This window comes from Mauremys mutica, chromosome 4 (genome assembly GCF_020497125.1).
Source record: "Mauremys mutica isolate MM-2020 ecotype Southern chromosome 4, ASM2049712v1, whole genome shotgun sequence".
In the NCBI taxonomy this organism is placed as follows: domain Eukaryota; kingdom Metazoa; phylum Chordata; order Testudines; family Geoemydidae; genus Mauremys; species Mauremys mutica.
Genome location: NC_059075.1, coordinates 80,994,901 through 81,021,053, shown reverse-complemented (window position 1 = coordinate 81,021,053; position 26,153 = coordinate 80,994,901). Strand labels below are relative to the sequence as shown.

The 26,153-nt window shown below is 41.1% G+C and overlaps 1 protein-coding gene across 3 annotated transcripts in view; it reads left to right on the top strand.

Moving 5' to 3' along the window:
• The window catches only part of PDHX (pyruvate dehydrogenase complex component X), a 93,945-nt gene that overhangs the window by 18,265 nt on the left and 49,527 nt on the right, over nt 1-26,153 (top strand). For all 3 annotated transcript variants that reach the window (XM_045013255.1, XM_045013254.1, XM_045013256.1), the window contains exons 3-4: nt 2,238-2,338; nt 21,318-21,535. In XM_045013255.1, coding sequence (XP_044869190.1) covers nt 2,238-2,338; nt 21,318-21,535 — 319 coding nt within the window. The remainder of the gene's footprint in view (nt 1-2,237; nt 2,339-21,317; nt 21,536-26,153) is intronic.

The window sequence follows — 26,153 nt, the reverse complement described above, 5'->3', positions numbered from 1 at the left end:
CATCTGAACAATTTTATGATACCAAGTACCAGCTTTTCCATTAGAAAGCATTGGGAATCAGAATTTTCAGCAAAGCTCTCTGCTTTCCAATCCTTTCCGGTTGGAAAGCTGATCTTTTGAGTTGTACTTGGCATCAAATTGGGCACCTGCTAGGATGTATCATGTATTTGGCAGCCCCCGCTGAGAGGTATCACACTCCCATTCATTGAACTGAGTTACTGAACCAGTGACAGGGATTTCTAAGGCTATATTGCAACATACTTCTAAAAATAGATATTATGACAAATCCTCTGCCACTGGCTGCTGTTATGGTGGGGCCAAGAGGCAGAAAAAGTTAGCATTACCAGTTTCCCAGAGAGTCCCCAGTGCAGGGGAATTCCCAAGCATCTTGGAAGGCTTTGAGTCCCCAGGGTAAGAGGCACATTGAGAGGCTGGGGACACTGCTGGAGCGCTATTGTGCTCTGGCAATCCTGTACTGCTGGAGCTATTGCTGTAAGGTAAAATTTAAAAATAAAACTGCTCTAAGGCTGCTGTAAGTGGCCCCAGGGCTGGGAGTAGGCCACCGACCGGCCACAGTCTAATGAGAGAAAGCATAAAGATGTCACTTGCCCCCCTCAACTGTGCTGGGCACAGAATTGGCACAGCTAAGGAATGAGTCCATTTTATTTAGTAAATACCTAGCTAGCTGTCTAAGGTAGTATAAGTTATAACAAACCACATGAAATAACCGTCTAACAGAACTAAACCACTGTGAATTAGAGTTGAAAGGCTTAGTGGCCATCCAGTTCCTAATTTCTGTTGCAGTTTAATGTGTCATAATGTAGATTTCTTTCTGCAAATGAAATAATGAAGTGCTAAGTTCCCTGTATATATTTGAGTAGACAAAGAAATTGGCCATCTTTTCTCCCCTTAGAGTTCCCACAACAGAACCTCGGGGAAGTATTTATTTAATCGAGGCTTGAATATAGCTGCTGTTTCTTACTGTAAAGGTCATCCAAACCATATAGCAGTTCTTTCTCTTTCTTTTTTCCCACAATACAGGAAATAATCAAGACAAATATCTGCACATGTCACATACACAAGCAGAAATCGTAGGTGTCAAAGTAATTTTTCTGAGGTTTAAGCGCTTCAGAGAGCAAGTGGAAATTAAAATTAGAGATATCATAGTGTCACTTCATTTACTGTGCTGCGGAAAGTGTTAAAGCCTGTGTTTTGCATTTTAATTAAAAATACAGTACCTACAATCCTGATACATAATTGTACTTTTTCTCCAGTGCTGTGTAAAGAAAAGCATCTGCTTTAAGGCCAAAACATTCTGGATCCTCTCCAGGTTTCCCACTGTAATTTCATTTAATGGCAGGTATCCAGTCATTATTCATCTGTCAGAACAATCCAGGCTCGTAGGGCTGTTATCATGCAATAGCAGGCATGTCTGTGCTTAAAAGGAGAGGAAAACCACAATATAACTTGATCCAATCAGTAGATTTGTGTAGTTCATGCAGATCCACTTCTAAAACACATACATATTTTCATTTCACAAAAGATTATATTTCTAAAAGGCTTTGCTTGTTCAGGATTTTATAACGAGAGAAAACAACTGACAAACTTGCCATCTGAATTATTTTTTATTCTTGAAGTTTTATTTGTATATCTGTAATGATGAGTGGAGTCCATGAGGGAGGACAGTTTCATTTTTAACTCTTTGCTATAAATTCAAAATAACACTTGCCTGTGTGTGTGTGTGTGTGTGTTTATATACACAAACAAGTGATATATATTATATACACACACACAACATTGTCTTATATATAGTTTTAAGACAATGCTGCTTGTTACCAGTATTATACTAAGAGATACTTAAATCACCATTTTCATCAATGGCTAGCAGTTACTGCCAAAGGCTGGACATAAGGATTTCACGGTTGCCTACTTGACTCTGCTCCTGACTGATTGTGACCTAAGGCAAGTCACTTCATTGTTCTGTCTGTCTGAATACTTACCGCAAACATGGGTAATTAATGACATTAACACTTTACAAAAAAGCAATGATTTTTATTCAGAAGTCTCAAAGTACAATATTATTTACTGCATTTTTAACCATCCTTACAATACTGGAAAACTGGTAGCCAGATGCATGCTTCAAAGGACATTTCAGTATGTCTCCATTTTAACAAGGGTTAAGTAGTTCTGAAAGGAAGTTATTCTACAGTATTTTAAAATCATGTCTTGTTTTGCAGGTGAAACTGTAAATGCAGGAGATGCATTATGTGAAATCGAAACGGACAAAGCAGTGGTAACCATGGAGTCAAGTGATGATGGCATATTGGCTAAAATAATGGTAGGATGAACTTTCTTTAGGTTGAGGTCGTTTGTCATGGGTTGAGGTCATCTCTCATGTTAGTTCAAAAATTATTTTAATGTGAACTTCAGTCTGTCACCTCATTTTCAGAATAAAACACCAACACACTCTTATGGAATAGCTTTTATATTTGGAAACGTACAAGTGCTGAACTATTAAAGTTATCGATAAGTGTAATTTTCATCTGTGAGGATAACCTATGGTTTTATACATTTTGTTGCCTTATGACTCGCTATCATCAAATATTTAAATTTTATTCTTGGTGTTAGTTAATTAGAATTTAGGAATAACACCTAATTAATTTTTCACAATCTACCTGCTGAAGCATCTGGTGGGGGGTCACCGTTGGAGACAAGATATTGGACTAGATGGTCCATGGGTTTGATCTAGCATAACAATTCCTATATTCCTAAAATTTATTTTAAAAATAGAACATCTGCAGGAGTTCGGAGAAAATAAGGGAATATTGGAATAGCCAAAGGTAGGAAATAATTGGAATTAATGTGGAGTACCTACCATCACCCTGATTCCTCTGCCTGTTTGGAGGGGGAGGGATGGGGGAAAAGGATATCCTCTGTTTGTGTGTGTGTCATTGGGGAGGGGGGGGGGGGTTCAGTTCCTTGTTGTGCAGTCTGATTGTAAGCAACAGTAGGGCTTTGAGCAGGTCTGGGAGCCTGCCCATGCAGATGAGATTGACAGATGGATTTTAAACAATTTGAGGAAGGAACAGTATCCTCTTATAAGTCCATACAGCGTCTAGGACAATGGGGTCCAGATTCTCACTGGGGCCTGTAAATGCTGCCAAAATGCAAAGAATAAATAATAGTAATCACATTCCCTATTTTACTTAATTACGGGTTTTATATAATGGCAATCATGTTCTGGTTTTGCACTTTAGAAGTTCAACGCTTCCCTTTGTTATAAGGTTTTTTGTTTTTTGTTTTTTAGGACAATGATCCTAATTACTACATCATCTTTGATATTTATTAATTTTCTCTCTCCCCATCCTCACTTAATTCTGTAGTGTTAAACTGTAGATTATGAACTTTTGGGGCCAATTTCCACATTTGTACAGAATGGGGTCCTGATCATGACTGGGTCCTCTGGGTCCTTCTGTAATATAAACAATAATAAATAAATCTGATGTCACATGGTTACTAAGAACACATCATTGGTATTCAACATGTAGATAACTGAGTCTTGTGGTAAGCTTCTGGATTCACAATGCAGTTGAGAGTCCTGTATTTGTTATGTAAGGTGCTGAAGAAATCGCCAAACGTTATTTCTCCTTCTGAGTTGTTTTTGGGATGACTGAGTAAAACTTCAGTTTTGACACCTTTATTGTGACTGAGGTGTTTTGGAATACAGAAGAAGCTTTGATTGTCTGGAGGTGGAATGTGTCAATGTTGCATGTGGCTGAGTATTTTCAGCTGTTCCAAGACCACTAATTTAGGCTGAACTCCACTCTAATTCTTCAATCTCCTCTTTCCTCTTACAAGGCTCGATCCAGTGAGGACAATGGAAGGATCAGTGACTTCAGAGGGCACTGAAATAGGCCCTCAATTCCTAGCCTCTGTTTCTAATACTTTCATTTTGTTTTTTTCTAAAGGTGGGCATGCACTGCCAAGTCTGTGTTTTGGAACAAGGACTAGAAAGGTGGATAGATTGTATGTAACAGCGTGAGAGGAGGGACAGTGAAGGGGAAACAGCATTATATTGGAGAGATTAATTTTCTAGTGGCTTCACCAAAAGGATGGTGAATTTGTCAATGGTCTAAACAGTTCTTAAAGCCAGTCAGCTAAGACGTCATCTCTTTTAATTCATTCTGTGGTGTGTTTTTTTCGTCACAGGAATGTTTGAGGTGAGTTGGGCATGTAACTTGGGGTGGTCTGTCTTCACACTTATTCACATCATCTCTTGAGCCAGATTTGCCATACAGAAGACTGATTCTATACTGAATGCTCCTATTTGATCTACTAATGTTTGTATTATATTAAGCAGTAATAAATATTTTGCATGTACTTATTTCTTTTTAACATAAAGAATCCCAAAGTGCTCAACAGTTATACTAGTACCACAGACTGCCTCCACATCTGGGCTGGAGGGTGGTAACCAAGTGAACAACCAGGGGTGCACTGCACAGCCTGAAACTTGTCTAAGGACAATGGAGCACTGAGCTCTTCCAGGCCAGGATTTCACTTATCATGCATAGACCACTCAGCCATACCAAACTGACCTCAATGCAAATTCTCACTGGCACACAGTAGCAAGAGGTATGCACAAACAGGTCAGTTTCTTCACCAAAAAATTATAGAATTAAGATTAAATAAGCAAGGTGTGTTTCCAACAGTTATAGACTCATTTATACGCTCTGTTTTCTTAACAAAAATAACTGTGATTGAGTACATACTTTAATCATGTATTTAGGGTTCTTATTTGTGTATTAAAATATTAATAATGGTGTAGCTAAATGTATAGATTTTCAGTCAGCAACCTAGCCTATATTTGAAAACACAGCAACCAGCCCAGAGTCCTACCAAACTCCGTGCCACATTCCCACACAGAAAGTGCTCCTCTTTTGCCCCCCAAAGTTTGATCAATAATAAGAAGACAGAATTGCCCGAGAATACTCTCTGGCTGGCTGATTCCCTTAGTCTCCCAGCTACCTTCATTTTATGAGCCACTGCAAGCCTGGGCTCCACCTATAATGGGTGACTCAACTGCTCTCACTGAGGTGCCTCTAATCACTGTCCTATTCAATCTGATCAAACCAAACTTTGTGTGGATAGTGTAGCATTCGTACATGTTTAATACCATTCCCTATAGAAAATTTTTTAAAACGAAGGATTGAAAATGCTGTAGGGGAAGTATTGGAAAAAATATTTTCTTTTTCTGTCGCTGTTGGGAGGCGTGAGGAAAAATGCCACCCAACTGCCTCAATGGCGAGGAAACTTAATGAGGCCAGTGGTGAAAAGGGGACAGACCCAGTAGCAAGGAGGGGAGACACTCGCTCAGGGACAATAGGTAGCTTCTCCCCCTGGGAGTCTCTGGTGCCCATTGGCCAGCTGAGGGAGGGGGGTGCTGATTGGCCAGCATTCCCCAGCCTCTTTGGGCTCCGATCCAGCAACCCACCCTATCCACCCAAAGTATGAATGGGAAGCTAGCTGCAGGTCTAGCCAATTGCCTGTTTAGGGGATCAGGAAGGAATTTTTTCTCCCATGGGCCAGTTGGCAGAGGACCTGGGAGTTGTTTGCCTTCCTCGCAGCACCTTCAAGCCACGGTTGGTTAAGTAGGAATCTGCTTAGTACCTAACTGAGCTACTGGGGTGGAGTTGTTATTTGTTACAACTAATAGCTGGTTTCCAGTGTAGTTAAGAGAATAAAATGAATGGTTCCCAGAGGTAAGAGACCTGGGATTTTGGCGTTGGGTCTTGGGCTCATGTGATAGGCTGAGACCTTGCGGCTGTCAAGGACCGAGGTCAGACCTTGTGGCCCTTGTGTGTTGAGGTCCCTACCCTGCTGACCGTCTGTCCCCCTCACAACAATAGGGGTAGCGGGCTAGGACTCAGAGAGAACTGAGTACTGGGGAGTAGGCTGACAAAAACCTACCCTGCGTTATGGGTTATATGGTAAGAAGCCCTGTAACTCCCACACTGGGACCAGTTAATACCTGGTATAGGAGAATATGGGCAATGGGTGAGTCACGCCCCTCTCCTGTGTTAAAGTTTAAACTTAAGCATCTGTCTGTCCTCATTCTGCCACTGTCTGCATCGAGTGGCAGAGACTAAGAAATAAAATATAACTGAGAGAAATGGGATAAACTGGAGGGGGAAGACTTAGGCTGAATACTTAGGTAATAATTAGGCAATTGTCTGCTGTGGCTTAATTGTTTTGGACTAATGGAAAAACTAGACTGGATAAAACACTCTTTACTGTAGGGAATACTTTTGCATTGTCACTGAGATTGGTTGGATGATCATTCTGTTACCCGGGGTTCTTTCAACCCAAAGCTCTTGGTAACTTTACTCTGTGCAAGGAGGTGTCAGGAAATAAATCAGGGGAGACACGGCCGTCCAACCGATAGATGGCTGGCACAAACAGGACCACACGAGTGCTTTCACTTTAGCTTTAAGTTTACTAATCTCAAGCACTTACACACGTCCGCAACAGGTTAGTAAAACACCCCCAACCCTTGATAATTACCAAAGCTGAGTGTGGCTCTCGAGTGACACAGCGGCAGGCTTCCGGTGGCCAAATCTTCTGTCTGCCGGTGAGGACTGCAAGATGTATCCAGAGGGAGAGTCCAAAAGAGTCCCCAAACGAGTCCAATTATCTCAAGCTTTTCCCCCTTATTTATACATTAGTAATAGAATAACATTAAAGAAACCTTGTTAAGTAAGCAGTTTCAAGCAAGAGGTTCCTTCTGATTATTGATTAATCAGGTGTGGGTTCTCCAGAGTCTGCAGCTCTGAGACCCCAATAGAATTCCTGCTCTTTTAAAATGCATGTATCAGCAACTTCAACGCAATTCTTATCAGGAAGGATGCAGGGTCAAGCTGCCCTTTCTGTGGCACCCAAAACCCCCTCCTCTCCTGCCTTGATCAAGCTGAGATTGCTGAATGACCAATTTACAGCTTGCTGACTAGGTTTCTTTTTAACAATAAGCCATAATGGTTTTAGGCACTTCACTGGTTTGCCAAAGTCTCCCCACACAATTCTAATAGGTATTTTCTATCTTTAAATTTTATAATCACCCAAGTTATCTCTCTGGGAACAGGAAGTTCTTTTACTAGGTACAGGTGTCTTTGTTAGTGGTTGTGTGTGTTTTACATGTTCACCACATGATTATAATGATGGCACAATAGATGTATTTATTTTTCTTATTGCCAAAGTGGTGTTGTAGGCTGGTGCCAAACTGAATGGCTGCAAATTGTTTTAATATATAAAATCCATAGGATAAGTACTATATGTCTTACCATTCTCAGTTTTTTTCTAACAATAAACAAGAGCTGGGAGGAGGATGGTTGGAGGCTGAACAAGCACCAATAGGCAGAAGCTATCGCAAACCTGCATGTTTGTTTAAAAAAAAAAAAGCCTTCTGTCAGCATATCTTATTCTAAGGCAGTATTTAAAACAGCCATTATAAATGGTACCCGCATTGCACATTAAATTATCATTAAAGTAGAAGTACTGTATGTACTTCCCTTATCTTTATTCATGTCACATCAGCGATGTTCAGCTTCCAGTTTAGAGTCACTGATAATTTGTGGTCATAGATAGGTGAACACATTTCAAAGCTGACAAGATGTGTGGAAGAGAAATGTTTTGAAGTCAGCTCTAAGCATTTGTATTCACTGCTCTCTTTCCCTCCCGCCTCCTCCCCCACAGTTCCCCCATATTATCTTACTTCAGGATTTCACAGAATTAAATGGAACCAGAGTTCATATTTATCTGGAAAGTGAAAGGAATGTATTGCAGCTCACTTGAGACTTTTTTTAAACTTCTTTGAGGTTTTTAAACAGTGAACTGTGATGAGAATGAATCTGTTAACTCACACTCATCTACTATAGTAGGTAGATAAGCAATTCTCCATGCTCCTCTTTGGTTATCTTGAGCTCATTGTGATTTCTCTCTTTTTTCCCCCTGTCCCCAAAGGATTGGAAAGCACTTCGCTTAGTTGTAATGCTGCATGAAATATTGATGGAAGTGACACATTAGCTTTTCCTAGTTGAACCTTTTAAGTATGCTAATGCTGCCTATGAGTAAAGCATTAGTTCAGGTATAAGTAACATCTGCTGCCTTATCTATTGGTTCTGAATTAATTCAATACTATAGTACTAGTACTCCTGCTTAAGAAATATCAGGGTTTAAAATACTACTCACATTTACTAATCATTGTTGCTTAATTAATAAATTAGTTTTGCAAGCTCTTAACGCTGCAGCAATTATTCTTTTGTTCTTGTGGGTTATTTGATATCAGTGAAATGATGGATAGAACAGTTTCAATGTACATGCTTTTAGGGTAGTTTTTGTTGTTGTTGTTGTGGGGATATATATTTGTATACTGCTTGTATTTCAAGTATTAAAAGTTATTTTAGTCCAGATCCAAAACCAAAGTTTACACTTAGGTTATTTGGAACCAATCTGGAAAATGCTTGAAGATGTTGCTGAACTGTTTGCATGTAGAGATATTAAGTACAAAATTTAAAACTGCTGCTGACTTTTTAAAATGTCATAATTTTTAAACTGTCTTCTCACCAAGGCACTCAGGCTGCTATACAAGAGGAGTTAAAATGCATTACTGTATTTTAAAGATGTATGCAATAGAAGCATGATTAAAAAAACCTCTTCACAATTTTAGAGGTGATCTGACATAAATAAAAAGGAGGAAAGGTAACTTTTTTTTTTTAATGTATTTGCAATACAAGGCACCTATAGTGTGGTATATGGAAACTTTTTTTACATGGCTTTAACTCATATTATTAACATACTTTAAAGGAAGAGCAAAACCACCACAATCCTGCAGCTCAGGGCTTTAGAAACAGGACAGAAGGATCATCTATAGGCCTACCATTTCATAGGTCAGCCAGCTGAAAGACTGCAAAGAAATAAATCTTGCAGAGCCACATTTAGAAATAGCTGCTTGTGCTAAGCATGTCTGCTGCAGGCATGATTGCCACATGCCTAGACCTGCTACTGAGAAAGGCCTGTACCTGGTTACTGTGAACTTTATCTCTAGAATGGTGAGTTCCAGCATTCCAGACAAGCATAGGTCAGAAGGCAAGTCAAAGGCCAAGAGTTGTGCTTAGGCCACTTTATGGTTTTATGTATAATGGCCGGTACCTGGAACTTCATTTGGTGCAGGAAGCTGCAGAGCACAGGCATGAGCATCTCAACCACATAGTACATTCCAGAGGCAGGGAACGGCACTTGGGACTAGCTGGAGCTAAGTGCAAACCAAAAAGTCCCAAAAACATGGACAACCAGGCATGGAGTGCAGTTTCTTTGCAACTAACGCAATCTGAGAGTCTAGGAGTAAAGATAAAATTGCTATAAATATTGAACCCAGGTTGGTCTTGCTATGTCTCTTAATGCCTCAGTTTCTTTCTTCAAAATGGGGGTAATTCTGTTTATACACTTTTGTGAAGTGCTTTGAGTTATATGGGTAAAAAGCTCTGTAAACATGCAAAGGGTAACTGAGATTGATGTGTTAGTTTTGACACCTCAGGTCCATCCCACAGTAAAAACACATTTACCTGCCTACCAAAAATGGGACAGTAGAACCCCAAAATGTTGTTGGTATCAGAAGGCAAATATATTAGATTCTTTTACTAGTTGGTTAATTATCATGACCTAATAAGACATAGTAGTAAATATCCTGCCTGTTTAGTTGCATTTATATTACACTGTGTGCTTGAAGCTGCTTTCTAAATACCTCTGGCTCTAACCCTGCATCCTCTGGTTATAAATGTGTCCTAGAATTGATAGTATTTTTCACTCAGTTGCTTGGTAATGTATTTTGAATTGCTAACACTGTCAATAGGTCAAAAACAGCTATTCATCCAGGTTTAATGCTACAGGAAGGGTGAAAAAAATCAGTAGACCAATTTCACTAGTGTTGGCAGCAAGTGCTCATGCGTCCTCTCTAGGGTGAGAATTGCTCTCACTTGTTGGGCTTTGGGCTTGCACAGTGTATGCATAGTGTGTGTGTGTTTGGGGGGGGCAAGTACGAGCGATATTTATAACATTTTAAAACCTATTTTAAATGATTTTTGCTTTCTAGTGCCATTTGGTAGACTAATCTTGAATGGGGAGTTCTGTCCAGTCATTGAGAACAGGGCTTTGGAGCGGAGCCTAGAGCTGGAGCGTGGAGCAGTTCCAACGGAGCAGTGGAGCTGCAGGTTTTTGCCTGGAGCTGGAGCGCAGCTCCAAAGCCCTGGTTGAGAACAGGAGGATAGGGTGACCGGATGAGAGGAAGAAAATATTGGGGGGAGTGGGGGACACGCCGGCAGAGCAAAAAAAAAAAAAGCCGAGTGCTGCCGGCGGAACAAAAAAAGGAGTACTGTGAAATATCGGGGCTAATTGCGTCCTGACCAAAGATCGGTCGGGACGCGGGACAAACGCCTAAATATTGGGATGGTCCCGATTTTATCGGGACGTCTGGTCACCCTACAGGAGGAGTCAGGACTGTGATTTATGCAACCCAAATATTGCAGCATTAAACTAATGCATGGACTGGGAAAGTGAAACTGACAAGTCTAGTTTCCTTGTGCAAGATGACTGAAATACAAAACAAACCCCAAAGCATCAGTAGAGAAAATGGAATTTGGTATTTTTTAAAGTTTGTTTCTAGCATTATTATATAATTGGCTTTCCCTAGCTTGCCATGGAGATCATTCACCTGGGGTATGGGGTAGGAGTTGGACTGTGAAATTTCATTCAGTCTCCTGAAGTCTGCACAGAATTGTACACTAGCAAGCTTACAATGGCACAGCTGTACCAATGCAGCTGTGTGGCTGTAAGACCGCTTGTGTAGCCGCACTATGCCGATGGAGAGAGTTCTGCCGCTGACATAATTCAACCACCTTCAATGAGTGGTGGTAGCTATCTCAGCGGGAGAGCATCTTCTGCCAGCATAGACCTGTCCACACCAGTGCTTTTGTAGGTGTAACTTATGTCACTCAGAGGGCTCAGAAGCATGAGTGCTTATATCGTTACCTCTATTCAGTTGTTGGAGTTTATCTTGAAAAATGAAATGTGACACTTTTTTTTTTTACAGTTTCACATAAAGAATTAATATCGAACATTGCTTTGTAAATGTTACTTTATAGAAATGGGGTAAGAATCAGTGTTAGTCTGTATTCACAAAAACAACAAGGAGTCCAGTGGCACCTTAAAGACTAATAGATCTAAAGAAGTGAGGTTTTTTACCCACGAAAGCTTATGCCCAAATAAATCTGTTAGTCTTTAAAGTGCCACCGGACTCCTTGTTGTTTTTATAGAAATGTAATCTTCCGTAATGAGACTTCCAAACTTAGCATTTAATTGAGACTTAAATAATAGAGTTTCTGGTGAAATATTTATTATTCTGAGGAAAATGTAGCAATGCTGTATTCTAAATATCTGTCTCACAGGCCTTTGCTATGCACATTGCAGTAAGGGAGCTATTTTGGTTACAAACGTTTGCTTTGTTTTTAACTTGTAGTGTGTGTGGAAAGGAGTGCTGGTGAAAGGACTGATAATTTTACAGATTGTTTATCCACAGAACTAGGACATGAGTCAGTGGCATTGCACACTCCTCCCCACACTGCTCAGCACTCTGCTTATAGCCTGATAGTGAGAAACCACATCTGGGTTGTGAAAATACTTTTCATGGTCCATTCAGCTCTTGTCCCCCAAAACATTACTGTGAGGAAGGTAAGTATTTTACAGGCACACACAGAGTTCCAGTGATTTTTGTCTGAAGTCCCACAGGAGATCTGTGGCACAGTCAGGGACTGAACTCAGTTCTTGTGAGTTCCAGACCAGTTTCTTAGCCACAAGCTCGTCCTTCCTCTCACTTGTCAGAGGCTGCCAAAGAGTCATCAAATGGTGATAATGTTTAGTCGCTACTAATCTGTGCTAGAGGTGAAAGACTCAATAACCCATCAATCCCCTGGGCTTTTCAGTACCCCTTGGCTTAAAGTAGATCTATGCAAGATGGATCATGGTACCAACCACAGTCACTTAATTAAAAATTACATGTGGTGACAGGGTCAGGGGGAGAATCATCCCATGTTCTTATTGTCTGTGTTAAATTGTGTAATTTGTGTAACTGTCCTATCTCAAGATCACTTTTCAGGTGGACCTTGTGTTGTGAAAGAAATCCCATTGAATTTTTTAAATCTTTTAGTCTCTCCTATGAAGTGTGGGATCTGTAGGAAGTAATATAGTCAATGCAGTAACTTATTTATACCCCATAAGTAAAGGAACATTTGTTGCAGAAGTGGGAGTATGGAAAGAGTTAGTTTTGTTATGTGAAAGATACAATTAAACTGTAAATGAAATAGTAGTGTGATTGCTCAGTAAGGTTTGTCAGATCAGAAATGTTCAACAACATGTAATTTCAGTTGAAAATACTTTGCATTTTAAGTATTTGTTTTAAAATAGCTGTTCACATTCATATAATCATTTTCCTCCTTTAGATTACATTGTTTTACATTGCTATTGTATTGTTCCAGTTCATAGCACCTTGATCAAGTGAGCATTGAAAACCTAGAGTTTTTAAGCCTTCAGCTCAGTTTACAACCACTCTAATAAATTGCATAGACCCTGTTCTGTGCTGAGCATTAAAATTAATGTTGGACCAATTTTCAAACTTATTCCTATGGTCCCTTTTGTCATCTCTGTTTTACTAATTGATGAGTGATACTTTTGCTGTCCTTAACGCTCTTCTCATCACTTTGGAATACTTCTCTCACACTTGTTTCTCCTGAATTTTACAGTGCATCTATAAGGAAATTTCATCAGAAACTGACTTGGTCACATCAATTTTTGTACTACGGTATCAATTGCAACTTTAATGTGGCCGCTGTCATGTTTTAGCTCAACATCACATTGTTTGCTTGTGTGGAAGGGAAGCATAACTGGAGCTAGCAGACCCCTAATAAATGATTCTTAGAGACATTAAGGCATGGATGATGTACTTTGGTGGTTCTGTGCTGAGCACAGAGTTGCATCAGGTCTGGCAACCAGCACTTCTTCAAGAGTTAATTCCTATATGTTCAGATAAACAGAAATAGCCAACCTCGCTGTGATACTGCCTCCTGGTGATTGCCGTAATATTACTGAATGACTGGATTTTCCTTTTCCATACTAAGTACCCTAAATATTTAGTCTCTTAATGCCAAACCTTCACATATTTGGTTGACAGAGGCCAGCCTTCTCCAGTGATTGCATGACTGAGGCAACATCTCTGAGGTGTGACCTCCAATCTGAGCCCCAAATGCCCACATCTTCCAAGTACATAGCTGCTTATTGACAGTGAGGTGGTACATAAATTGCCGAAGGTGGCAAGAGCCATGTGCAATCCAAAAGGCATTGAAGTGAACTGAAACAGCCTTATAGGAGTAGCAAAGACAGTTTTTTCTTTAGACTCTGTCTTGAGAGGAATCAGCTAACACCCCTTCGTTGAATCCAGCATTGTTATATAGTTGGCTTTCCCTAGTTTGCCAAGGAGATCATCCACCTGAGCCATGGGATAGGCATTGGACTGTGAAATTTCATTCAGTTTCCTGAGGTCTACACAGAATTGTACAGACCCATCAGGTTTGGGAACCAAAATAATGGGACTGCACCAGGGACTGAGACTTGTCAGTCTCGTCTAGTCTTAGCATGGCTCTGATCTGTCCCTGCTGTGTCTTGAACTTCCTCGGGTGTTCAGTAGATTTGTCTTTGTTTAATAAGATTCCAAGGCCATAGGGGACCACATCTAGTCTGACCTCCTGTAAAACTAGGGTTGTTAGGGTTCAGTTTAAATCAATAGAGATCAGTAAATATTGATTTCAGCGAAGACACTGAAATTGACTAACAAATATGGATTGGCAACAGTCAACGGGAGTGCGGCCTCCCCTGCGTTGTGCCAGCAGAGATTAGGTGTCTCACCTGTCACATGGCTGTGCAGGGAGCCCTTTGCAGCCCTGCTGTCACAGACATGCTCTCTCCATCCCATGACTGTGGCGCTTCAGAGAGCTCCCTGCACTGCCACAGGGCCAGTGATGTCCAATCCTCGCATGTGCAAGGTGTGGGAGAGACTGTGGTCCTGGCACAGCAGAGCAGAGACCCCTGGTCAGGGCCTGGAGGAGAAGCTGGGGAACAAGAAGAGCAGGCGCCCTTCAGCAGCAGGGGGCTTGTTGTTCTCCTCTGCCTCCTTGCAGTCCTGGCTGGGGGGTCTCTGCTCTACTGTGCCATGACTGTAGCTTTCTCTACACCTTGTGCCTGCAGAGATTGGGTGTCCCCATTCATTGAAATGGGATGTTTACCAGGAATACAAGTATTAAGGATTCCTTGAAGCTTCCATTTGAGGGGCTATTCGTTGACAACCCAGGCAGGAGACACAAAAATTGGCATTCTTTTTTTTCACTCTCTTTGGGATATCTGGATATGGCTATCAATGTGACGTACCTCTTTAGTCTTTGGAATTCTAGTCACCTAATAAAGCAAATTCCTGCATTGCTTAGAGCAGAGATATTGTGTGGCTTCAGCCTCTTGAGTGACTGTTCCATTAACCACTGCTACTCAGGGAAGTCTATCCACAAATGTTGTCCTCATGGGCCAGAGCTGACGGTTGATGGAGTCTAGCTAGATCCCAGACCACAGGTAATGTTACAGGTCTTTCTTTTGGGATGCATACACCTGGGACCGGGTCTGTCTTGACTTTCATCTGATTCTGATTTTTTTTTATGATGATGATTATTATTATTATTACCTCCCAAAAATGCAGAGTCTTGAAGTGGGAATATATCCCTTAACTCTATTTTAGAGACCTCCAATCTGCAAACTGAATCTGGGCTGGAGATTGGTAGGGTGGGTCTGATTATGCTGGTGCACTAAGGTTTAGAGTCTGGTCAAAGTTACCACGTGGCCTAATCACTCAGGTGCTGAAGGGTTAGGGGGATGATGTAGTATCCATTAACAACTCTTCTTTGAACAAAAGGCCTGAGCCTTTTGGGTTTCTGACTCAAAAAAAGACATGAAGAAGAAACAACAAGAAGTCTGAAAACAATCCATGTGGTCTGAAATCCTCCTGACCAGCAGTCTCTCCCTAGAGCAGGAGACTCCTTCTGGTGCATTTACTAGTTTACCTGCTCTCTGTTGATTGCGTCCGGCTTGCTGCCCTTTGAGAACTTTGGCTCAAATTTACTTATGTCCTGTACAGATTGGGCAACGTTTATCTGTTCATTTGGGCCAACTACAGTGCTGCACTGTTTTGATTTAAATTAAGAGACAATCCCTTCATTGGAAGTCAGATAAACATGAGTTGTCTGCTTAAAGCTCCTTAGATTTTCATTGTTTGTTTGTTATGAAAAGATTTAACCTTAATTACGGTAACTTAGATTTCTGTGATGAAAGTTTCTCTCAAGTGGCACTTCAGATTCTTCTCGTCTTCAATGCGTAGTTACCCTAAGTAAGTAAGATACAGAAAACAGAAGGCTAAAAATACAACAAAATAAAAATGTGAGATGTTTTAGCTGAGGTATTTGAGGTTGATGACTACTGCTACAGTAAAGATCATTCTTAAATTAGAACTGCATTTCTTTTTAAAATTTTTATTAGCTGAGCATGGGAAAGAAAAGAGGATGAATAACCGTGTTGTGAAGAGCTGGATTCAATTTTCATTACTATTTGCTCATTCATACCATTTCTCATGAAATAGTTAAGGTCCAAAATGATGTGTCCTTGTGTAAAATTTTGCAATAAAGTTACACCAATATATTTTTTCCTCAGTTAAGTGTCCATCATACGTCTAGTCCAGTGGTTTTCAACCTTTTTTCATTTGTGGCCCCCAAAAAATTTCTAATGGAGGTGTGTACCACTTTGGAAATCTTAGACATAGTCTGTAGACCCCACAAGGGTCCATGGATCATAAGTTGAAAACTACTGGCTAGTCCAGTGTAAAGGGTGTTCATAGTTGTGCTGCTCCAGGAGCAACCCAGGGAGGGAATTCTGACTGAGAATCCAGAGGAAAGTAATCTGCTCCAACATTCCTAAATGCAGATTTCAAAACCTTCTCCCAAATGCCACATCAGCTGTACTTTCTGCCACATTTGGGTGAGGTGGATTGGAGCTAAGGCTGCACCCACTCCCTGGCTTCATGCTCACATAGGGAAATAGTACCCTTCTCTGCCTCCAGCTCCCCGCCCCAACCTCTCTGCATATAGGATGCAGGGGGGCCATGCAGGGGTCTTATTCCTGTACTGACAAACTCAAATGTGTTTAAAAAATAACAACCAAGCCCCCTCAAAATCATGAGATTGACTTAAAAACACTTTTTTTAAAAATCTCATGATTTTAATTTGCCTTCTAAGCTGTTAAGGGTGCACTTGGTTCACTTTTTTAAACTTTGCAACCATATGGGCTGTAAATTTATATTTAAAAAAAAAAATTAAGTTGAGAATCTCAGAATAAACACTTATCTCCAGGAGCTGGGACTCTAAGAAAAAGACAAAATAATGTGAGATTCATTATAAAATCCAGGAGAATTGGCAACACTATACGTCTGGGCCGTAACTTGACCCTAACGAACATAAGAAACCATATGTTCCTATCTGTTCATCCTTTTTCCCCTCTAGGATTTATTAATGCCTCATTAGAATGTATGTGATATACTCCCCCCATTACTGTTTTGAGTGATCATTTAGGAAATGGAGGCTGATTATCAAAGGAGAAATTTTATTCTTATAAATGTAAATCTTTATAATCTGCAGAGAGGAAGAAAGAAATACAGAAAAGGTGTTTAAGAGAAGTTTTGGAAAATGCACTAACTTTTTCATCATATACAAGTTTAAGAGAAGCTCTTCAGAGTGCTGGGTGGTATTTGCTTTGGGATGTTGCCTGTAGTGGGTTTTATGTTAAGCATCAAACATCTGATTTATGTTAAAATGATTGCATGCAAAATCACAAGTATAATCAGAGCACTGCTTGTGAAATACCTTGGAAAGTGTGACAGTACCACAGAGCAAAGGATATTGGTGTTTTGTTGTGGGGGTTTGATTGTCCATTTACAATATTCTTTTTTTTTCTTCCAATTTGTTTTGTATTACAATGATTAGATCATTCAGGATACACTGAGACGGGATCTATATGTTACTTGTGTTTAGTGGTGCTTCTCTGGAGTGACATGTACCTGGTTGGTCATGGGCTTTTCAATTTTTTTCAGTCACAGCATATGGTTTAAATTCACTTCAAGATCTTTTCTTCTGCCATCTACACTGATAATGTATGCCCAAATACTAGGGTGACAGATACTTCAGAAATGCATGTCATAATAATAAAAATATCATCACATCTTGATTGACATGTACGGTTTTTTCCTCAAATGAAACTTTTTTGAATATATTCATTGTGTTAATGGAAGAGAATGTATCTGAGGAGTAGAGGAAGTAGTGTCAATGTAGATGATAATTTCTTTTTGTTTTATAAATACTCTTAATGTAAAGTTTAGTGTTCGTGAAAGGAGTTGGATTGACAGTAGTGTAAATGTGAAATTCTTTGTATCAGAATATGCTCAGCAGTGACCACCTTCCCATTTCCTCCTGTTGAGGTGCCTCAACCTTGACTTGGAGGGACCATCTCTAAGGAGTGAGAGGATAATCTTAAATAAAATATGCTACTGTAAATCCACTTAAGCTGCTGACCTCTGGCTTTCTGGAAAAAGGCAAAGAGTACACAAAACCAGTATGCAGAAAGTAATCATACAGGGATAAGTAACTAAATTAAATTCCAATATTTGGATCCTCCTAGTGGACTTAAACAGTCTTGTTTAACTTGACTCAGTAATGCCTGTTACCCTGAAAACCTGGCTGAAATAACTGTAAAGTCAATGACATTTATATAGGCTTGCTTACATGTGTCCACTTTCATATTCTAGTATGGATTTTTACTGAAACCTGGTGGGTTGGAAAATCAGTAGTTATACCTATTTAGGAAGGATCAAGCAGGCAAAAGGGGAGGGAGAGTGGCACTCTGTATAAAAAAAATGACATTACTTGTTTCTAGGGTGACCAGATGTCCCGATTTTATAGGGACAGTCCTGATTTTTGGGTCTCTTATATAGGCTCCTATTAACCCCCACCCCCACCCCCTGTCCCGATTTTTCACATTTGCTGACTGGTCACCCTACCTGTTTCTGAGTTTCTGATAACGTGAAAGAAAATGATATTGATTGATGTCCTACTACATAAAGCACAGATGGGGGTACTAGTTGTTGTTGGCTACAAACGCCAAATCACACTATGGAATAAGATGACTGTTTCCTTGTGTACCTATTTATAATGTGTGGAAATGGGTGGAACTTAATCAAAATGAATATACCGGTAAATCACGTTAGGAATTATAGAAAATTGAAAAGGAACACACAGATAAATCTATGGCTAGCAGAATTAAGGATAGTAAAAAGGAGTTTTTGAAAAATATATTTGGAACAAAAAGAATCCTGACAGTTATATTGGTCCATTACTAGATGAAATAGGTGGAATTACCAGTAATAATGCAGAAAAGGGAGAAGTATTCAATACATTCAAATTACTTAGAGAAGTTAGATGTCTTCAAGTCACCAGGGCCTGATGAAATGCATCCTAGAATACACAAGGAGCTGACTGAGGAGATATCTGAGCCATTAGCTATTATCTTTGAAAAGTCATGGAAGACTGGAAAAGGGCAAATATAGTGCCAATATATAAAAAAGGGAAATAAGGACAACCCAGGGATTTACAGACCAGTCAGCTTAACTTCTGTACCCGGAAAGATAATCTGGAAGATAATAAGGTGATAAATAACAGCATAGATTTATCAAGAGCAAATGGTGTCGAACCAACCTGATAGTTTTCTTTCACAGGGTAACAAGCCTTGTGGATAGGAGGGAAGCAGTAGATGAGGTATATCTTGACTTTAGTAAAGCTTTTGATACTGTCTTGCATGACCTCATAAACTAAGGAAATGCAACCTAGAATGGAGCTACTATAATGTGGGTTTATAACTGGTTGGAAAACTGTTCCCAGAGAGTAGTTACCAGTGGTTCACAGTCATGCTGGAAGGGCATAACAAGTCGGGTCCTGCAGGAATCAGTTCTGGGTCCAGTTCTGTTAAATATCTTCAGTGATTTAGTTAATAGCATAGAGAGTACACTTATAAAGTTTGCAGGTGATACCAAACTGGGAGGGGTTGCAAGTGCTTTGGAGGATAGAATTATAATTCAAAATGATCTGGATAAACTGTAGAAATGGTCTGAAGTAAGTAGGATGAAATTCAATAAAGACAAATGCGAAGTACTCTACTTCAGAAAGAACAGTCAGTTGCAAACATATAAAATGGGAAATGACTGCCTAGGAAGGAGTACTGCAGAAAGGGATCTGGGCGTCATAGTGGAACACAAGCTATGAGTCAGTGTAAGAAAGCAAACATCATTCTGGGATATCTTAGCAGGAGTGTTGTAAGTCCAGAAGCTGTGTGGGTTACATAAACAAGACACGAGAAGTAATTCTTCTGCTTTACTCTGTGCTGATTAGGCCTCAACTGGAGTATTGTGTCCAGGTCTTGGTGCCACAGTACTCCAAGGAAAAATGGAGTGGACAATTGGAGAAAGCCCAGAGAAAAGCAACAAAATGATTACAAGTCTAGAAAACATGACCTATGAGGGAAGATTGAAAAAATTGGGTTTGTTTAGTATGGAGAAGAGAAGACTGAGGGGTGGGGAGGAGCAGGACATAAGTTTTCAAGTATATAAAAGATTGTTACAAGGAGGAGGGAGAAAAATTGTTCTTAACCTCTGAGGATAGGACAAGAAGCAATGGGCTTATATTACAGCAAAGGAGGTTTAGGTTGGACATTAGGAAAAACTTTGTAAGTGTCAGGGTGGTTAAGGACTGGAGTAAATTGCCTAGGGAGATTTTTAAGAGCAGGTTAGACAAACACCTGTCAGGTATGGTCTAGATAATACTTAGTCCTGCCCTGAGTGCAAGGGACTGGACTAGATGACCTCTCAAGATCCCTTCCAGTCCTATGATTCTATGAAACATTTCTGTTCTGTATTTGGGGAAAAAATGTGACATAGTGTCATCATATGATGGTGATAACTCTTTCCATACCACTAATATCTCTGGTGGATGTTAAACACATTTACTAAAGTTAGACATTTTAAATCAGCAGGACCAGATAACTTGCCTGACTGAAAGCTCGCTGTACTGTTAATGTTGATGTTTTCAATAAGTCTTGGAGCGCTGGGAATGTTCTAAAAGACTGGGGGAAAGTTAATGTTTTAAAAGCAATTGTTGTGGGGTTGTGGGATTGCTACCCTTACTTCTGTCCTGCTGTTGGCAGGGGCCCAGAGAGGAGGGCTGCTGGCTGAGTACCCAGCTCTAAAGCCAGCGTCACTGCCAGCAGTGGCACAGAAATGAGGGTCACAGGGTATGGGGGGGGTTACCCAGCAGTCTCCTGCCCATGCACATGGGGTGACTGCTCAAGCTGCAGCCTCCCTGCGTATGCGTGAGAGTTGGGGTTGACAGCTTGAGCTGTGGAGATTCCTGCAGCCAGGGCAGGTTCCTGGAGGTGTCTGACCTGTCCTGGGAGCAGCCCCTATAATGGAAGAGGAAGTCCTGTCCCTCTTCATCCCTAGCTGGGACTAGCAGCTGGAGGCCTGCACAGGGGAGGAGCCCCCAGCTAGGCTCGAGGTTTCACGAGGGAGATCAGATTTCACAGTCCGTGATGCGTTTTTGATGGACGTGAATTTGGTAGGGCCCTACTGGTGAGTGTATTTTAAATAAGCTGGAAAAACTAAATAAAATGTTAGCAAGACACAATGGTCTTACCCAAAGCTGAGAATTTGTCGTGGATACTTAAACCAAAATTTTCCAATCTGAGACCTGAATTTAGGCACCTGAATCTATATGTAGGCATCTAAAGAAAGTAGCCTCTTTCAGAGGTGCTGAGCACCTGCAACTTCCACTGATTCAATGGATTTAGATATCTAACTTGAGGTGCACTCACATCTGTAAAATTTTGGCATAACTTAACACCCCACCCTGATTTCCAGTACCAACTGTTTAATATTGGTCCTAGACTTTTATTAGTTATAAGAATAAAACTTGATGTATTCATATGTCAGTGGTATGCCTGCAACTTCTAGATCTTGTTTTTTTTAAAAAAACAGTAGATAGCACTGTGTGTTACTTATATGTAATGTTCTCATTGTCTTTTAAATTTAGATGGAAGAAGGAAGTAAAAACGTGCGTCTGGGAACACTAATTGGTTTGCTGGTAGAAGAAGGACAGGACTGGAAGCAGGTTGAAATACCAGCAGATACTGGCGATCCATCTTGTCTGGCACCCCCGATGGCTCCGCCTGCAGTTGCACCTAGTCCCCCTCCAGTAGGCATTTTAGCTTCAGCCTCTACCAAAATGGAACATGGGCTTGGAAAACTACCGTGAGTTTCTGTATTCCTCATGAACAACATTTTCACTGAGAGACTTGAGGGTATTGCCACTACAGCTGGGGCCAAGTTCATCCCTTTTGTAACTTCAGTGAAATCAGTGGAGTTGCACCAGGGATGAATTTTGTCTCCGTAGCTAAAATCAAAGTATTGTTTGAGAGACTCTTTAGATTTGCCTGGTTTGTTTAGGCCTTGTCTACAAAGGAAGGTTTTTTTCCCTTTTGTTTTCTATAACCTAAGACATGAATTTAAACCAATATAGTTATGCTGGTATAACTCCCTGTGTGGATACTCTTATTCTGGTATAAGAGTTCCTTTTTTTCAGTTTAGCTTATATCACATAGGAAGAGTTTTAAGCTAAACTGAAAAAAGTTACTCTTGTACTGGAATAAGTGTGTCATGTAAGGGGTTCTCAGTAGAGAGGTGTGGATTGTTCAGAAGTGTTGACTTGTGTGTGCCCTCTCAATACAACTTGTGCAAATTTGTAAGGACACCATGGTAATAATCAGTCAAAACATCTTCATCACTGTTCGCAGATAACACAAACATTGGGGAGGAATAAATAATGAAGAGGACAGGATACAAAGCAATCTAGATCACTTGGTAAACTGGGCAAAAGCAAACAATGTTTTTATTATGGCTAAATGTAAATATACATCTAGGAACAAATAATGTAGGCCATACTTTACATGATGAGGGACTCTGCTGGAAAGCAGTGATTCTGAAAAAGATGTGCAGTCATGGTAGATAATTAGCTGCACCTGAGTTTCCAGTGTGATGCTGTGGCCAAAAGGCTAATGTGATCCCTGGATACGTGTAGATGAATGGACTCACCCCTGCGGCGCCTCCTGCTGGTGACTTCTGGGAATTAGCTCATTCCAGCTCCGGAATGCCCTCTGTAGGCCTCTTGGTGATCCGCCTGCCCTCTGGCCCCATGTCCCTCCTAGGACCCCGGTGCCCCGTTAGCTGGGGTGCTGCCCCTAAGCAGTAACCTCTCTCTCTCAGGGTCTCCCCTCCCTGGGAAACCCCACCCACTAGTCTCACCTCAGTATAAGGCTACTGCCAGTCATCGTCTAGCCCCATGCCTTGGGGCAGATTGCAGTATCAGCCTACTCGTCACTGGCAAGGTTGGGCTTGGACCTGCTGCCTTGGCCTACCCCTGAGCTGCCCTCTGCAACCCCCAGTACCTGTTGGCCTTATGCTAGGCTGCAGCCTGGGGTTTTCCAGGCTGGAGCTCCCCAGCCTGTCCCCAGCCCTGCTCCACTCAGGTACCCTGTCTCCAGCTCTCTGCAGCCAGGCCCATCTCCCTCCACAGGCAGCAGGAGACTGACTGACTGCCCCTGGCTTCTCTGCCTTTATAGGGCCAGTTGAGTCAGTTTGGGGCGTGGCCCCAGCTGCAGCCAAACTGCTCAGTTTAGCAGCTCCTAGCGAAAACCTTCCCCCAGGGCTGGAGCAGGGTAACTACCCTGCTACAATACATAAATAGGGGAGTCTTGAGTAAGAGCAGAGAGGTTATTTTACCTCTATATTTGGTACTGGTGTGACCACTGCTGGAATACTGTGTTCAGTTCTGGTGTCCACAATTCAAGGAGGGTGATGATAATTTGGAGAGGGTTCAGAAAAGAGCCATGAGAATGATTAAGGGATTAGAAAACATGCCTTATAGTGATAAACTCTAGGAGTGCAATTCATTTAGCATAGCAAAGAGAAGGTTCAGGGGAGACTTGATCACAGTACCTACATGGGGAACAAATATTTAATAATGGGCTCTTCAGTGTAGCATGATCCAGTGGCTGGAAGTTGAAGGTAGACAAATTCAGCTTGGAAATAAGATGTACATTTTTAACAGTGAAAATAATTAACCACTGGAACAATCTGCCAAGGATGGTAGATTCTCCATCACTGACAATTTTTCAGTCAATATTGGATTTTTTTCCTAAAAGATCTGCTCTGGGAATTATTTTGGGAAAGTTCTATGGCTTCTGTTATACAAGAGGAATGACTAGATCAGGGGTTCTCAAACTTCATTGCACCATGACACCCTTTTGACGACAAAAATTACTACATGACCCCAGGAGGTGGGACCGAAGCCTGAGCCTGCCCAAGCCCCACCGCCCCAGATGGTAGGGGGCCAAAGTTGAAGCCTGAGCCCCGCTGCCCCAGGTGGGTGGATGGGACGGGCGAACTAAAGCCAAAACCTAAGGGCTTCAGCCCCAGGTGGAGGACTTGTAACCTGAGCTCTGCCACCCAGGATTGAAGCCGAATAGGGTGACCAGATGTCCCGATTTTATAGGGACAGTCCCAATTTTTGGGTCTTTTTCTTATATATATATAGGCTCCTATTACCCCCCCCACCCCCGTCCCGATTTTTCACATTTGCTGTCTGGTCACCCTAAAGCCGAAGCCTGAGCCCCACCGCCCAGAGTGGTGAGGCTTGGGCTTCGACTTTGGCCCCAGACCCCAGGGACTCTAACACTAGCTCTGCGACCCACTTTGGGGTCCAGACCCACAGTTTGAGAACTGCTGGACTAGATGATCCCAGTGGTCCCTTCTGGTTTTGTAATCTATGAATTTATGAGTAAGTTTGCCAAAAAAAGGAGTTAAGTATCAGCAGCCTATAAAGGACAGGATTACTTTCCAAAATGACCTTGACAATTTGGAGAACTCATTTGAAACTAACAAGATGACCAAAGGAATATGACCCAACAAAGTGAGGCCGTTGTAAACAGGGTTAATATTATTCTGTCGTGTGTTAACAAGAGTGTCTTATGTAAGACACAGGAGGTAGTTGTCCCATTCTACTTGGTACTGATGAGGCCTCATCTGGAGTACAGTGTCCAATTCTGGGTGCCATGCTTTAGGAAAGGTGTGGACAAATTGGAGAGAGTCCGCAGGAGGGCAAAAAAAAGGTTTAGGAAAATCCTGACCTCCAAGGAAGGTTTGAACATGCACATTTTTTTTGTCTTGAGAAAAGAAGAGTGGGGAGGAACCTGATAAGTCTTCAAATGTGTTACAAAGAAGTCCAATTGTTCTCCATGTCCACTGAAAGCAGGACAAGAAGTAATCTGCTTAATCTGCAGAAGGGGAAATTTAGGTTAGATATTGGGCAAAATATCTAACCTAAAAAGTAAGATCTGAAATAGGCTTCCAAGGGAGATTGTGGAATCCCTTTCATTGGAGGTTTTTTAAGAACAGGTTAGGCAAACACCTGTCAGTGATGGTGTAGGTAGATTTGGTTCTGGATTAGCGTAGGTGGCTGGACTTGATGACTTCTTGAGGTCCCTTACAGTCCTACAGTTTCTATGGTTCTATGAGTGTTGACCACTATACAATTCAATTCATTTTTTAGGTCCTTGCCTAACTGTCCAATTTGTTTGTTTAATTTTGCTACTAGCATTCAGGCTGTCCTAATGCAAGTAGGGAAGACCTTTGGAAGACACTAACTGAGGCCTCGAACCACATGCTTGCTATAGTAGAAGAATGATTAGAACACTAACAAGGGTTAAATCAAGTGCTTTGACATCTGAGAATGTTAGAACAGAAACTGATTCAGTGACGCTCCTAATCACAAATGTGTGACAAGTAATTTTAAAATCAAATTAACGTCTTTAATGATTTACATTCCTTGTCAAGCTGGTATTACCGCACTTGGAATTCTTGTGTGGCTCAAAGGGCTCAGCTCCTACCTGCTCTTCAGTTTATCTGTTCAAGGCATTCTTTCAAGAATTTTGAGAAGTAAAATCTGGTCTCAAGTACTTAATCTTACTCTGTTATTTTTGCTAAATTAACTTTTGCATCTAAGAATTCTAAAGTCTGCCTGAGTTCACTATGTTCTCATGTCATATAAATTATCTTAAGATAAAATGAATGCTTGGAACTTTTCTCCAATATATCTCTCAATTAAAATGCAGAATTGGGTTATGATGTAACCTTTGTAGTTTCTGTATAATGGAGATCAGTGTTGCGTGCTGTAGATGATGTGCTTAACTCTGTCTCTGGAAAGTTACTGCAAAGCATATCCTGCATGGGTTGTGATGACACAGATAAAAGTTTAATGTTTGAGAGTGGGAGGAAACTGCATTAAACTTGTAAAGCTGAAAATGAGATTAGAATTATTTGCATAAATTTCTCAGTCCAGATGATCTATTGTACTTCTAGAAGTTTGTCCAGTAAACTTAAGTATAAAAGCAAAAATTGAAGATGTTAAGTATAAAGATTGTTATAATTGAAATTAGACAAACTAATGATGCAGTTGTCACTACCTCACCTGCTATTAAAGAAGAGCAAGCTTGTGTAATTATGTATACACTGCTATTAAAACTCTGGCTGACCTGTGCCAGCAGGCTCGGGCTACGGGGCTGTTTAATTGCGGTGTAGACTTCTGGGCTCAGGCTGGAGCCCAGACTCTAGGACCTTGCAAGGTGGGAGGGTCCCAAAGCTTGTGCTTCTGCCAGAGCCTGAATGTCTACACTGCAATTAAACAGTCTGCAGTCCAAGCCCTGCAAGCCCTAGTCTGTTGGCACAGGGCCAGCCGCAGATGTAGACATACCTTGTGAGACAGTAAGCATACAGGGCCAGCTCCTCAGACGCAGCAGGGATCCTTTATACTACC